Source organism: Harmonia axyridis, chromosome 4 (assembly GCF_914767665.1).
Source record: "Harmonia axyridis chromosome 4, icHarAxyr1.1, whole genome shotgun sequence".
NCBI lineage: Eukaryota > Metazoa > Arthropoda > Insecta > Coleoptera > Coccinellidae > Harmonia > Harmonia axyridis.
The window spans coordinates 33,309,962-33,326,399 of NC_059504.1; the positions used below are offsets into that span (position 1 = coordinate 33,309,962).

The 16,438-nt window shown below is 33.8% G+C and overlaps 1 protein-coding gene across 1 annotated transcript; it reads left to right on the forward strand.

The window, feature by feature from the left end:
* The first annotated feature begins 213 nt into the window (after nt 1-213).
* Nucleotides 214-16,152, forward strand: LOC123678685. The gene is made up of 2 exons (XM_045615827.1): nt 214-244; nt 13,521-16,152. The coding sequence occupies exon 2, from the start codon at nt 13,900-13,902 to the stop codon at nt 16,150-16,152; it is 2,253 nt and encodes a 750-aa protein (XP_045471783.1). The 5' UTR covers nt 214-244; nt 13,521-13,899.
* The last annotated feature ends 286 nt before the right edge of the window (nt 16,153-16,438 follow it).

Sequence of the window (16,438 nt, forward strand, 5' to 3'; positions counted from 1 at the left end):
TTGTATTTCTTCAATAACTTAATATCAATCCTAAATAACTATAGATCATATATATATAACTATATATCATATATATTAAAGTAGATAAAGTCGGCACATGTGTTTTATTTACAACAAGAACAAAACTAGCTAGTATTAATAATTATAACACTAATTTCTAAAGTGGTGGAGTCGCCGAGGCACGTGTACGGTAGAAGACAGGTGAACATTTCGAAATAATTATAAAGGAAAACCGGTGTGAAATGTAAGTACGATATCAGTCAAGTAAGGCCTATAATATTGCATGCTCAAAGTTGATTCCATTGAGTGTATTAATTAAGAAGGAAAGTTGCTAAAGTAGTTAAAGGAGATTAAGGGAGTTGAATCATATAGTTTAAAAAAAAAAGCAGAATAAACCTGCTGCTAAAATTAAGTCGATAGGAATAAATCTATTGACTAAGGAAAAATAAGTAAGTAGAAAGAAGTTAAAGGAGCAAAAAGAAATTATTAATAATAATAATAATAGTTTATTGTGACATAAACATAAATCGCAGAGGCTGAAGCCTGTACGCGATATACAATTAACATATGAACAATATTACAATAGCCACATTTGAAATAAATCTAATTCTGAATAAAAACTGAATAAATAATGGAATTGATCAAAATGAGGATAACTTGAAGTGTCGAGAACTCAGTGATGACTCTTTAGTGTTGTAACCTTGGTGACATGCAGTTGAGGATTACCGGTGCATCATCTAGAGGCCGATCTAAGGTAGGCAGGAATCCTTGGATATGAGGTTTCATCCATGATTCAACCATTGATTATGGATTGAATATATTTTCTTCCTTTTTCAAAAATCCATTTCTTTATCATAATTTGTTGCTTCTTATTGTGTCTTATGTCTTTCAGGTTCTTCGGGATCATACTATAAATGCGTGGAGCCAGGTATGTGAAGCATCTTTGTCCAATTCGCTTTTCTGCTCTAGGAATCACGTGAATTATCTTACTTCTTGTTTCATAACTGCAATCGGTTTGTCTTAATGTGAGTTGTATTCTTCTAGAACAGATGGCCGTTAATATCTGGGATACAAATAACTGTTGAGGATTCATTGCCCGCGATAAGAAGTATAATTCGTCTGAAGGAAACAAATGGGGCTTTCCGTAGATTACACGGAGCAACCATTTCTGGACCACTTCTACTCTTTTTATATGACATTCGTACGCTCCACCCCAGGCAATAATTCCATACTTTATCAGCGATTGGCATAGAGCATTATATATCTGCATTAGCCTTTCTATTTCCAAATACTTTTTAAGGTATCTAAACTTTGATAGAAGGCATCTAAGTTTTCTTACCAAATTGTCTATATGTAAGTTCCATTTTAGATGTCTATCGATGGTAATGCCGAGATACTTGATGGAGTCAGTTTCGGGTATAATTGTGCAATCGTTGACTTTCAGAGGACCCAAGTTCGGAAGACCTGACTCATAGGAAGTAAACGGTAAGTACTTTGTTTTTTTTACGTTCATTGTTAATTCATTCATCTCAAACCACTGTTTTATTTTGAAAAGGTCTTTTTCAGACTCAGATTTCAGTTCTTGCCAAGAATTTCCCTCGTACAATATGGCAGTGTCATCCGCAAAACTGATAACCTCACCTTTCTTCTCCATTTGTAATAAACCATTCATATAAACTAAGAACAATATTGGTCCCATCACTGTTCCTTGGGGTACTCCACATTCGATGTTCCTCACCTTACTAGAATAATCCTTTATTTTTACAAATTGGACTCTATCAGTTAAATAGCTTTTCAATAATTCATATGATTTACCCCGGAAGCCGTTTCGGTAGAGTTTATCTAAAAGTTTTTTGTGTGAAACAGTATCGAAGGCTTTTTCAAGGTCTACAAAGACACACAGACCAGTTTTTCTACCATCTAACCAACCGTATATCCTCGCTATCATTCTCCTAATCGCATCTTCAGTCGATTTACCTTCTCTGAAACCGTACTGGTGTTCAGATATAATTTTATTTTTTTCTAGGAACTTGACAATTCTGATCTTCAATAATTTCTCTACAATTTTGGCTACATTCGATATAAGACATATCGGTCTATAATTTGTCATCTTGTCCTTTTCTCCTGATTTAAAAATTGGTTTGATAACCCCCACTTTGAAAATTCTAGGAAACTTAGCTGACTCGAAACACATATTCGTCATTAATACAAGGGGTTCAACTATTTCTTCTTGAATATTTTTCAGCAGTTCTGATCTAATTCCATCAACGCCAGGAGATCCTCCGTTTTTTTGTTTTTGTATCACTTCTTTCACTTCATTTGAACTTGTTGGGAATAGAAAAAATGTTTCATTATAAAAAATTTCACCCTCTTTCTTTTCTAAACTATAAGGTATTTTATCTGCTAGCTTCTTACCTACTTCGTTGTAATATCTTCCGAATTCCTCTACAATTTGTTCCGTGTTTGTTACTTCCTGTCCTTCATTATTAATGATAGATTTTATTTCTGTTTCAGGTTTGGATCTACCGCAGAGGTTATCCACGTAAGACCAAAGTGATTTTGTTGCTGAAGTATATTTCGTGACAAAGGTGTTCATGTAATCTCTTTTAGCATTCCTGATCAACTTGTGTAAAATATTTCTGTATCTTGTATATTGTTGTTTCAACTCAGTATTGTATGGATATTTCATCATTTCCTTGTATAAATAGTTTTTTATTGGATTTTATATATTTGGGTTATATAAATACAGAGTATTCACTAATACACATATGAGATATTAATCGTTTATTCTCAAGACAACTAACTCTATCTCAAAAGCAAGTAAAGTTCACAAGGCAGAACGAAAAGGACCTGACAGAAGTCAAGTTAGAAGAGACTGTCACTCTAAAGTCTTATGCCTGACGTTCGCTCTCGACCATCGAAGGTTCATTCTTGTTTTCTCTCTTGATGGCCTCGCCACGCGCAGACTCGTAGCGCCACCGCACGACATGCAATAACACTATCAAGTGTAGGGTTGGTTGTCTCTCTCGGTAATCTGTTCGGATGAAGTAATATTCTAACACTCCCTCCCTTCATCATCGAACTACAACCAGCATTCTCCACTCCAAGTCTAATCTATAAACAGAACTCAATTAGTTTATACTCTAATCCCTAGAAATACTCTGAAAACAAAAATTCAATGAGTTAGTATTAAATCATTAGTTTTTGAGTTAATCTCTTATGACCGTCTGATGGTTAAAGGTTTTGTCATTATGTCAGCCACATTCTCCTTGGTTGGAATCCATCTCACTGTGATTTTCTTTTCTTCAACACATTGTTTTATGAAATCACCATGTGTTTCAGCCATATGTCTTCTAAGTCCAGATTTCTCTCTAGGTATTAGGTCGTCATCTAAACGATCATCAAATACCTTTAGTTTGTGATCACCATCTCTCTTGGTGCAGTCTCCAGCGGATTTGTTATCACACCAGACTGTTATAGAAAACATCAGTTTTCCTATCACAAATCTAAGTACCTTGTCAAGAGTTATTAATTCTTGATAGGCATTATTCATGGCTAGGTATTCGGCTCTACAAGTGGACAATGTGACATAGGTTTGATTATGGCTCCTCCAAGCTATTACATCTTCAAACAATCTAATAACATACCCTTCAGTTGATGACAAGTCGGTATGGTCTCTAAATGTTGCATCGGTAAATGCCTCTTAGTATTCAGTTTGAGCGGTGAATTTAAGACTTAAATTCACAGTACCTTTCATATACCTGACGATTCTCTTTACACCTTTCCAATCAGCTTCGGTCGGCTTCATTTGTTTTCTCGTTAAATAGTTAACAGCAAACGTAGTGTCTACCATTTGATGGATACATTAAGCTACCAATAGCTTCTCTATAAGGAACTCTTTTCATCTCTATAAGGAACTCTTTTCATCTCTATAAGGAACTCTTTTCATCTTTAGTTTATCTGAGTCATCTTGTAGATTCTCCGATTGATTTCTCTTAATCCTATTTTCAATCTGTCTGGTTACCATAGGAGTATTTTGAGCATTGCAGTCATTCATATTTAATCTATCTAATATATTCATGGTATAATTTGATTGATTGATTTATATACCTCTCTTCTCGGTTTCTCTTTATATTTATATCATTTCTCCTCCATGTATATAAACAAGATTCATGTATATCATTCTCTGAACCAAGTTTCTAGATCTCTTCAGTGAATCTCTTATTACATCTCTTTGGTCTTATCTTCAGTCCATATAGGGCTTTCCGGAGTTTATATACATAAGATCGTTTGATCTCATTGTCAATGTCTACTCCATCAAGAATCTCCATATAGATCTCCTCTATAGTGCCATTTAAAAAGGCAGGTTTTTACTTCTGATTGACAAGCATGTAAATCATACTTATTTATTATTGCAAATGTAGCTCTAATTACAGGAAGTCTAATGTCATAGATATTTTTGACCTTAAAGCCTCGTATGACTAATCTTACTTTGTATCGTGTAAGACCATTTGCCTCTAATTTTTTCGAATACCATTTCGAGTCTATAATGTTTGCCCGTTTTCCAGATATTTGAAGATACTCTTTATCTACCAATATCCAAACCTTATTTTGTATCATGGAATCAATTTCTTCTTTTATAGCTTTCTTCCATAAATGACCTTCTCTAGAATTTATAGCTTCCTCGAATTTAATCGGTTCTCGATTTAATGAAGAAATAAGGCAAAACCTCATATCTTCTTCTCTATCGGTTTTTTTTTTCATATTTACCTAAAATAATAATATTAATAGCTGATCTTTATTGATAACTAGTTATCCAAAGGCAATCGACCGAGGTCGTTTAGCCCAATTTCTAAAATACTATTCTCTGAGTAATTAAGAAACCTTGCATAGCTTACGTCCTTTACGATTTTCTTTAAGTGTAGCAGGGTATTGGCCTTTTGATCGGCAGTTCCCTTATTTTGGCTCTTTCGAGTTTTTCATCCAATCCCAGTCGATTATATTTTCCTGGGTCTGTAATTTTCTTTAGTATCATCAAGTTGTTTATTTCTATAAACATCTTTGTAGGCAAGTTTCTTGTTAAATCTCACATGTAGCTCGAGCTTGAATGCCACGTCAAGTATCCTGTAGCGGTATAACCCACTAGGACAGCTTTCAGGGCACATTATCCAAATTTCAAGCTGGGTTTTGGAATCTTAATGTATGCGAACATCGCAATACATAATAATACTTACAAATACTTCCAATACATCCAAAATCTCTCAATTTGATCAAAGTGACATTTTGCATTTGGTGCAAACTTTGTCAACGGTGTTTGATATCTGATAGACTTGTGTGTTCTGTTGTACACATCTATAGATGCATCAATACCAATCTCCCACATACTCTTAGGTAGTCTGGAATCAAAAATGTATGTACGAACCTTCTTTTGGATCGTCAAGTTAAACCTCTCCGCTCTCTCATTCTCTATATTTTCTCTACTCAGTACTTCTGGGAATTTCCTTTCGGTAAATCTGTACCTTAATCTGACCTGATATAATATACCTTCTCATTTTTCTCCAACAAGTTTCTTGTTGATATTAAGAATTTCTTTAATGCTTCAGCCAACTCATCTTCTGTTTTAATGGATATGCTTTAGCAAGTCTCCAATAGTCTTCTATGTAGACATTAATGAATCTTTACTGACCTGGATGAGATGGTGGTTTAATAAGTCCCATCGTGTCAGTGTGCGTCGACTGGTTGTTTCTCAGCTCTCATCCTGTCTCTTTAAAATGTAATTTTTCCATTGTCGATATGATACATACTTCACGTTCTAAGTTTTGGAGTGATTCCAAGTTATCGATCTAAATGACCTCTCTACTGATATGACTGCAATCCCAATTTTTCTTGTTGCTCAGATTGTGTTTCATGTGTTTTGTCAGTTGAAACTTGTAGAACTTTCTCTTTAGTTGAAAAGATGAGATTATATTACTTCTCCCTCCCAATCGCAGATTCTGGTTCTCCCTCCGAACCTAATAACTCGTTATTGGAATGTGTCTGCGATTGCAAGCTCATCTCATCTTCTTCGCTTATCGTTGCTCGACTCTCTAAAACAATCTCATGATTAATCTTATTGTGAACACTTAGGATTTGGAATTGTCCTCTAAAACAATTTCATTATTAACCTCATTATAAACTCTTAGGACCTGTTCTCTAAAACAAATTCATTATTAATCTTATTGTAAACTCTTAGGACTTGGACATCTAAGTAAATATTGAACCCAGAGTCTGCGAGTTTACGTAAGGGAAGTAAATTCTCAGAAATCTCTTTCTCTGCAAATACATTTTGCAATTTCTTAGTATTCTCATTTCTAGAATCTAAATATAAGATTAACTCACCCTTACTATCGATTACAATGACTGCTATCTCGTTTTATTCGCTCTCTATACTCATATTTTGACATCTCTCAAAGTTTCTCAAGTCAGACAATCATTTATGATATGGTCTGTTGCTACAGAATCTGCAAAGAAGTTAATGATTGAATCAAGTTTACCTGTTTTAGTTTCTCTATGCTTTATACTTCCAACCCTTCTTGCCTTGGAGCGACCCTCTTTGTTGAATCTCTTACTCTCTCTCATTCTTCTCTGGTCTACGTGGCTTCGTTCTTAGTGTTGAAACTTGGCTTGTTCAACCTACCTCTACTCGATCCTTTAAATTTAACGTTTCGTTCGTGCCACCATTGTTAATGCAATCCTCTCACTCGATTGTCCCACAATCGAAACAGAATCACTTACTTACTCTGTTGCCTCAAATTGCAATCAGTTGACCAGTGTCTCTCTTTGTTACAACGGAAGCATTTTAATTCAAGTACCCGTTGAACTTTTGGAATCTCCTCTTCAATTTCAGACCTTTTCTTAACCTCTAATCTCTCTGATCTCGTCTAAATTACCTTCTTGGTTTGGGGTCTGTCTCCTGGTCAGATCTGTATCTCGTAACTCGGATATGCCTGGTAATGCAGCCTGATAAAGTGCAGATCTTATCTTTTTGAGCAGTTAGCTCAATCACACCTCAAAAGCTTCATACTCTCATACTATCGAGTCGAATCTTTCACAGAAATCATCGACCGATTCGTGTTTCTCCATTTTAGTGGAGTACGAGTGAGCTCTTACCTGAAGTGTGTGTGTCGCATTTGACTTGCACTTCCTGGAGAACCTCAAACCTCTACTTACTTCAACAGGGTCTTAGGATATTGAAAGTTTTCTTTTAAGTAATTCTCCTCAATTATGTTTATGATAATATCTCATACTCAATTACTTCTCTTGGATTTGTTAGCCTCTGAAAAAATTTGGTTACTCGTACTTGGCTCTATGACGTCCAACAAATCGTTTGTCAAAAAGCTCTGATCATAGACTGTCCATCCAGATCTTAAAATTTGAATTCTGCTCTGCAACATAGATTAATTTTAAATACCTGGGTTTTCTAGTACTCTAGAATTTTAACCCCAAAAATTATTCTCTCAATTCTAATCACCTCTGTGAAATGAATTAATTTTTATTAAATACAGCTGGGTTTTCTCAAACTCTTAAATCTCTAAGATTTAATCTCAAAAATATTCTCATTACCTCTGTAACATGAATAATTTTTATATACCTGGGTTTTCTCGTATTCTAGAATTTAACCCCAAAAATTATTCTCTCAATTCTAATCACCTCTGTGAAATGAATTAATTTTTATTAAATACAGCTGGGTTTTCTCAAACTCTTAAATCTCTAAGATTTAATCTCAAAAATATTCTCATTACCTCTGTAACATGAATAATTTTTATATACCTGGGTTTTCTCATACTCTTATATTCTCATAACTCTACTCTCTCTATTGTACTCTCTCCATTGTCGACAATTTCTCCTCTCTCAGATCTCTAATTTCTCAAAAGGGGGTTTTGTGTAATGACTCTAAAATTTCTCTAGCATCTCTCATCTACGTATCACTCGTTGATACTTTTCTAGTCAGCTAAGATCAAGGAAATGGGCAATTATTAATTGCATGAAAGACTTACATTGGTTTTGACAATTCTCTCTTTCCTCGTAATGCATGAAACCTATATCTTCTGCACTTACGGAAATGGTGGAATCGCTATGATAATCCACCAATGGTTTTCCTTGATTTCCTTTGGCTGCCATCTATTTCAGGATTTATGAAACAAAATATTTATATTATGTATTTTAAGATTTTTGTGCATTATATGCTCTCTTAGTACATCTACTACCAGGTATAAGATATAAAATTTTGTTTCGTGCTTCTGAATTGCCTCAGACGCACAGCAATCTGATACAATCCGAAACAGGGTTATTTAAGTTTTCAAACATCACCACCTCATATTTGTAAACCTTACTACAAAAGCGGTATCACGCACTGCAATGAAAACCTGTTGAGTTAGGTATGGCCATTTTACAAATACGGGATGAATACTTGAATCCTATAATATCCCTAGCTTACAAACAAACAACACAGCACAGCAAGCATTGTATGAAAGAAGCCCTGAAATAATAGTTATCACTAATCTTACCATACTGCAGTTTTTGTAGTTTAGTGAAATAAATAATTCCCCAAATTTTTCATCAATATATATAGTCTCAAAATATCTCCATCTCTGGATTATGTTTATGGAATGTGAAACATCCAATTTTACATGCTCCAAGCAATGTATGTAGAATCTTCAAATCTACATACTCCAATACTCTAGGTGTGGTATGTAAATTTTATAAAATTATCCAATCTAAAACAGAAAGTATGTTAGCACAATTCCTAAAGTTTACATAATCTCAGGCTCTGAAAGGTTTAAATAAACACTCTAAAATTTCCTCATGTAAGCCTCTCGAATGATGTATGTACATCTCTCAAATGATGACTCTGAAAAATACTCTAAATTCACATAATATAACTTTCTCAAATGATGAATGTGAAATCTCTGAATTTACAAACATCTAAATCAATTTGATACAATGAGTATGCAGAATCTACATCTGCATAATCTAAATCTGTAAAACATGTGTATATTAAAATATCTCATTTCTCTAATCTGAATATCATCTGAATCTATAAAACATGTGTATAGCAAAATATCTCATTTCTCTAATCTGAATCATAATCATCTAAATCTATAGAGAGCAGAGATGGATTCGTCAAGTACCTTGGGATCACCATGGATAGACATATGAGATGGGAGTATCACAGCGAACAACTAGCAAAGAAACTGCGAGGCTTATTACATAGATTCAAACGTCTCAAAAAGCAACTCAATCTGAAATATCTAAGGATGGTTTATTTTGGTTTGGTGCAGTCGCTGTTGACATATGGTATTTCGGGCTGGGGGGCAGCATATGATGTGCATATAGAAAGATTGAATATCGTTCAGAAATGTATACTGAAGATAATTTGCGGTCATAGAATGCTGTTTCCTAGTGACGAGATATACAGAGTCGCACATGTGCTGGATTTGAGGCAACTGTATTTTATGAAGATTGCAGCACTCATAAAAAGAAGAAAAATTGAACTTCGGCCAATCGATCATAACTACTCCACTAGACACAAACTCGACCACTATAAAGAGAGTAAAACGACGAAAACGATAGGTCAGAGATCTTGCACATATTTAGCTCCCAAAATATATGGAACAATCCCAATTACGTTGAGAGCTTTGAGAAACCCTGTGAGATTCAAGAAGGAAGTGATTCGGTGGCTACTCGGTTTGAATAGAAAAACTATACATAACGTTATTAACAACAGAATATGACGAAAATAAAATATAGAAGATCTGTTTGCTATTGGTTTTCTGAAGTGACAAATTCCCTGAAGTCACATTTATTAATGTATTACTATTCATGTTAACATTCCCTAAAGTGACAAATATTGCCAAAGTTGACTTAAGTGCGTATGTTGTGCAGTTACACACGATGTATCCTGATTTATTTAAGTTTCGATGTATATGATGTCCATTTGAGCCAGAGAATTTTTTATTTTTTGTTTCCATTTTGTAGTGGCTATCTTTGAATAGTATTTCTGTTGTGAGACTAACAGGTGAGCTTCTTCGAAGTGAGCCTCTGTCTCTTTATTTAAGTTTATTTGTAAAATTTATTTGAAGTGTTCATTTTTTGTTTTTAAAGTCAAATAAACTTTATTATTATTATTATTATTATTATTATAAAACATGTGTATAGCAAAATATCTCATTTCTCTAATCTGAATCTATCACTTAAATCTATAAAACTTGTGTATAGCAAAATATCTCGTTTCTCTAAACATCAACTGTCAATAACCGTTAAGAATCAAAGTTGATTCCTTGTCTAATAGATAGGTAAACACATTAACCAAATATAGTATATACTGTAATACAGGAATTCTCCATTTCAGGAATGAATATGAAACAAATCATTTCCATTCACCGAACTAACTAAAATATCTCTAGCCTCATAATTAAGTTGAAATTCAACTTACCTCAATGTTTTTCTCGTTGTTTACACAACATATTTTCAGAATAAGTGTTTACATTGTCGCGCAGTTTAAAGCGTGCACTGAGCCTATAACCTATTGGATTTTATATATTTGGGTTATATAAATACAGAGTATTCACTAATACACATATGATGATATTAATCGTTTATTCTCAAGACAACTAACTCTATCTCAAAAGCAAGTAAAGTTCACAAGGCAGAACGAAAAGGACCTGACAGAAGTCAAGTTAGAAGAGACTGTCACTCTAAAGTCTTATGCCTGACGTTCGCTCTCGACCATCGAAGGTTCATTCTTGTTTTCTCTCTTGATGGCCTCGCCACGCGCAGACTCGTAGCGCCACCGCACGACATGCAATAACACTATCAAGTGTAGGGTTGGTTGTCTCTCTCGGTAATCTGTTCGGATGAAGTAATATTCTAACATTTTTTCTGTTTATGGCTTTTAGTAATCCCTGAGTGATCCAGTTGCTTCTCCCAGATTTCCTATGGCTCAACTCAATTTTTGTTGTATGTTTCTGTGTGTAATGTTTTAATAAATCAATAAACAATTCTGCGAATGAGTCTACATCTTTATTTTTTATCAATTCGTGCCAATCAATTTCCTTTAAATCATTTTTTAATTTCTGATAATCAATATAAGTTTTATATTTAATAATTTTTTCGGGAGGTTTTTCTTTCAGGTTGAGGCATAAACTAATTGCATAATGATCAGTGATGTCCGTACGAATAATAAACGATCTATTCTGATTTACAACAGATTGGCGATATCTCAGAAATATATGGTCAAGGCAACTACCACTAGAAGGCCTAGTTACATTATTTATATAGGATTTATATCCAAAAAAACTAAAGACATTCATGTATTCATCAACTATTTCATTATTCGTTAAAAGATCAATGTTAATATCTCCTACAATTGAATGATAATCCCACGTACTATTATTACTTGTTGTTGTTCCAATGTATTCAGCTAAGTCTCTATTGAACTTTTTTGGACATCCTTTTGGAGAACGATAGATTCCTGTTATTTTAAGTTTTTTCATTTCGAATACAAGGTCTAGTTCCACCGCTTTAATTTCTCCTATACTTATTATCTTTCCGTTAAACATCAAATCGTTCCTGATATATATCACAACCCCGTCATTTTTGTTGAAAGTTCCATAATTATACATGTATGTGTATCCTTCGATTTTATAAAGATCCACGTTATCTATCATAAATGTTTCCGTTAAAACAATCACATGAAAATCATCTGTATATGTTCTCAACATTAATTTGAACTCGTCAAAATTCCTGTCGATACTTCTGATATTATTGTGAATGATTTTAAATTTTGATTCTATGTTATAATGTTTGAGATCCCCAACATAATCTATATATTCTGCTTTATGTGTTTCCCCCTCAAAATCCCTCAAGAATTGATCCATGTATATACAATTAAAACTTAAAATAGATGAATAAAGAGTAGTTTACCTTAGCTCTTCTAACCTCCCTTCTTTCCTTTCTTTCCACTGTTATCAGCTTTTTGTTCTTTCTTGACAACTCCACTACCTGATGACTGCTTTGGTTCTGTTGTTACCAGTTTTTGCTCTCTCCTGGCACTACCACTCCCCGAAGACTGTGATCTCGTTCTGCTCTTTATTTCCCACTCCTTGGTCCTTTCCAGCACCTGATTAATCGTTGAAATCTCCTTGCTGATCTTAGAGTCCTCTTCCACTGTCAAGTGTTCGTGTTCAGTTAACATCTGTGTAATACGGGATATTGGGGCCGGACTATTAGGTGCGCTGCTTACTAAATCAGTTGGTATGCTAGATGGATTTTCTTCAATACGAGTCTGTAGTTCCAATACAGTTTGAGTCTTAAGTTGCTGCACAGAAAATTTCTCACCATTTACGACAAGGAGCTTCTGCCAGATGTATGCCCTCTGATTGTTCGCTCTTGCCAAGTTCAGTTGTTGGCGCAGTATTTTGAAATCGTCACGATCTTCTTCACAAAGGTCTTCGTTTATGAAAATACGGGAACCCTTTAATTTGTGTCGATTCTTTATAACCTTAGACTTGGCTAGGAAAGATACAAATTCGATTTTTATCACTGGTTTAATTTTTCCCAATCTATATATATTATTAACCTCTGTTTCTAGCAGATTGATATTCAAAATTGCATTCAGTTTGGAGACAACGCACTTTACCAAATTGGGACTATCGGGTTCCAATCCAGAGATGATGATATTATTCTTCAACGATCTTCTCTTTATCTCCAATATCTCGCTTTCTACTCTGGAGAGTCTTTGTTCACAGTTTTCCAATCTTTCACCCGTGTCTATCCCCACCTGCTTTATTTCTTCTCTTAACTTCGCAAGTTCCTCCCTGATAATGATGGTTTGATTGGTAAATTCAGTCTTTAAAAACCTCGCTAGTTCCTCATTTACTGCCATCCTCCTTTTTCGATATCTCGACGTGTATGTTACGCTTTACAACTCTTGCTTGAGATACCTCCAGATGTCGTGTGATAATCAGGATATCCCGGAATGAATGATAAATTTCCACTCAAATAATCGTAAATACACGCGAAAAAAAATTAAATTGATTTGAAAATCACTCAGCCAAATATGAACTTTCTTCTTGTATTTACTCTTTTATAATTTCACCAATATTTAAAATATATTGCGTCTTTAATTCACGAAATAATGTGGAGCACTCGAATTCACAACTTCCCATATGGCTACTTATACAATAAAAAAAAAGTGATAGTAAAAAGTTGATAGTAAAAACAGTTCATTCAAGAATGAATCTAAAAATATAAAAAAAAAAAATAGTTTTGAAGAATCTGAATAAAGTAGTTTAAAGTTGAAAGTATTAACTCAATGGTACAAAGGTGAACATATATTTGTAGTAAAGAATATAAGTGGATATAGAGAAAAATTATGTAGGATATAAGTTGCAAGTAATCAAGAAAGAATAATTATAAAGTAGAAAGTCTTTAAAGTAGATTAAAGTTGAAAAATAATAATAAAGGAAATAATATTTCAGAAAATGGACGCTGAAAATACAAATGTTAAACAAGAGATGGAAAAACTACAATTACAAATTAAAGAACTTAAAGAAGCGATAAACATGAAATCAGCACCTAAAGTAGCAGGAAATCCACCGTTCATACTAGACAAAGATACACCGTTTAATGTATGGAAAACGGTGGTGAATAATGAATTTAAATCATTTGGATATGAGTATCTCTTAGACAATGAGATACCAAAACCTCCATTGTCTGAGGATGAGAATGCCAAAAGGGCAGGATTTGCCATATCATACCTGTTGAGCAGATTAGATGATAATTATAGGAAAGTAGTGTGTCAATTGAAAACTCCTGTTGAAATACTAAATAAAATAGAAAACATAAACAAATCCAACAATGTCCTCGTCAAAATTCGCTACAAAAAGAACATGGAACTCTGCTAACTTTGACAAGAACCATGAAAATGCTGTTGATTTTATTATACGATTTGACGATCTCAAAACAAAAGTAGAAGCATTCGGGGAGCCTCTTGCTGAGAGAGAAGTTGTTGAAAACTTTCTCATGGCCATAGATAATAGCTACCCCGAACTTATCAGAAAATATGATGCATCTGGTGAAAAATTGTCTCTGGAAGAGTTAAAATCTCTCCTAATAAATGAAGAAGGAAGAGAAAAAGAAACCCAAGAAAGAGCTAATGAAGGTCAAGCTCTGAATACAGATGTCAAGAAAAAGAAAGTAGAGTCAAGTTCAAGAAACAAAAATATAGTTTGCTACAAGTGTGGCAAACCAAATCATTTTAGCAAAGAGTGTAAAAACTCTAAACAGGTTTGCTATAACTGTCGAGAATTGACAGATGATCATGATGCAGCTACGTGTCCGAAACCAGCATACCGAGGTAGAAATAAAGTAGGCTACCGAGGAGGTAGAGGAAGAGCTGCATACATGAGAGGACAAAGAGGTGCATTCAGAGGAGTTAACAAAATAAGAGGCAGAGGAAACTTCAAACCAAGAGTTCGTGGAGGAGCTCGAGGTTATTTTAAAGAAAAAAGTGATACAATGTATCAGAAAATGAAAATGACTGATCCTCAAGGAAAAGAAATAAGCGTCTTCATGGCAGTAGATGCAGATGAAACAACGCATGGGGAAGCTAACTATGTACACGAAGAGGACACTCAGAATTTAGGTGAGTCTTACATAAAATTTATAGCAGACACTGGGGCTACAGAACATATGGTAAATCAGTTAGACATACTGTCAAATGTTTGTAAAATAAGTAATGGTGGAATTATAAAAAGTGCTAATAGTAAAGCAGATTTGAAAGTAGAATATAAGGGGACCATTATAGCTAAAGGGAATAATGGTAAAATAATTAAACTTAATAATGTTTTGTATTCCAAAAATTTATCTAAGAATTTGTTTTCAATTAGGAAGCTTATTGATAAAGGTGTTTTGATAAACATAAATAAAAATGAAATTAAATTGAAAAATGAAAATACAGGAAATGTCATAAAAACAGGTAATTATGATGGTAAATTTTGGTGGTTAAAGTTTGAACTTGTAAATCCAAAAATTATTAATGTAGGCAAAAATAGAATAGAAAGTTTCTATCAAAACGTAGAAAATGTAAAGGCTATTGAGAACGAAGGGAGTGATAAAAGTATCGAAAGTCCTAAAATAAATAAAGACAAGGAAAATTTGATTGAAAATGAAATAGAATATGAAGAAATAGAATCTGATAATGAAGTTGAAAATGAAATAACATATGAAGAAATAAATGATGAAGATACTTTACAAAAGTATTTAGAGACTGTTAGTGAAATGGAATTAAATGACATTCAACAACTTAATAAAAGAAAAGTAGAAAGTTTGAAAAATGACATTGGTCTGTTATGGCACTACAGATTAGGGCATGTGTCTAAAAGCTATCTAGAGAAGGCTGCCAAGCTAATCCCAGAATTAAAGAATGTTAAATTCACTAAAGCAATAACTGACTGTGAAGTATGTGCCAGAGCAAAAATAACTAGACAACCTTGCAATACCAAAAGGTATCAGTACAATGAACCTTTAAAACTCATTCATACAGATGTGATGGGACCCATATCCCCATGCACATATAAATATGGAGCAAGGTATATAATCACTTTCATAGATGATTATACCCGATATGCATGGGCATATCCAATGGCAGATAAAAAGGGAGTGCATATTGCTCTTAGCAAAATGATGGAAAATGGTAAAATATTGAAGGGCGAAAATGCAAAAATAACATTCTTAAGGTTAGACAATGGTACAGAATACTGTACTGAAAACATGAAGAAATTGATTGAGAAAGAAAGAATTACTTTGGAACATACTCCACCTTACACTCCAAATCTTAATGGCACTGCGGAAGGATTTAATCGAGAATTACAAGAGAAAATAAGGAGTGTAATTCTGGATTCTGGCTTTCCACAGCAGTTGTGGGCTTATGCTCTACAGTTTATACTAAGCATATACAACAAAACACCAAAGAGTAGAATCGATTTCAAAATACCGTTTGAAATGATTACAGGAAAGAAATGTACAATAAGGTATTTCAGAAGATTTGGAAGTGTGGGATTTGCCTTAGATCCAATGATAAAGGGAAAATTCTCAGAGAAAGGAAAATGAGCTTTTCTGATAGCATGTGGGGACACATATTATACTCTTATTGAACCAGAAAGTGGAAAGTTTATAAAAAGCAAAGATGTTAGATTCATTGAATCTAAAACATATGGAAATTACTTCAATAAAGACAATAGACAGAATGTAATTTATGACCAACAAGTAGAGATAAATGAAACAGGATCAGAATTCTTCACAGAAGATCTGCATCCAAAAAGAATTACAGAGCAAAGTAATGTAAATGATATTAGAGAAAAATTTACTGCTCTAATAGGTGATAGAAAAGAAAATA

Excerpts from the sequence above, each read along its gene's own strand:
- LOC123678685 (XM_045615827.1), top strand. The coding sequence starts at position 13,900 with ATGTCCTCGTCAAAATTCGCTACAAAAAGAACATGGAACTCTGCTAAC.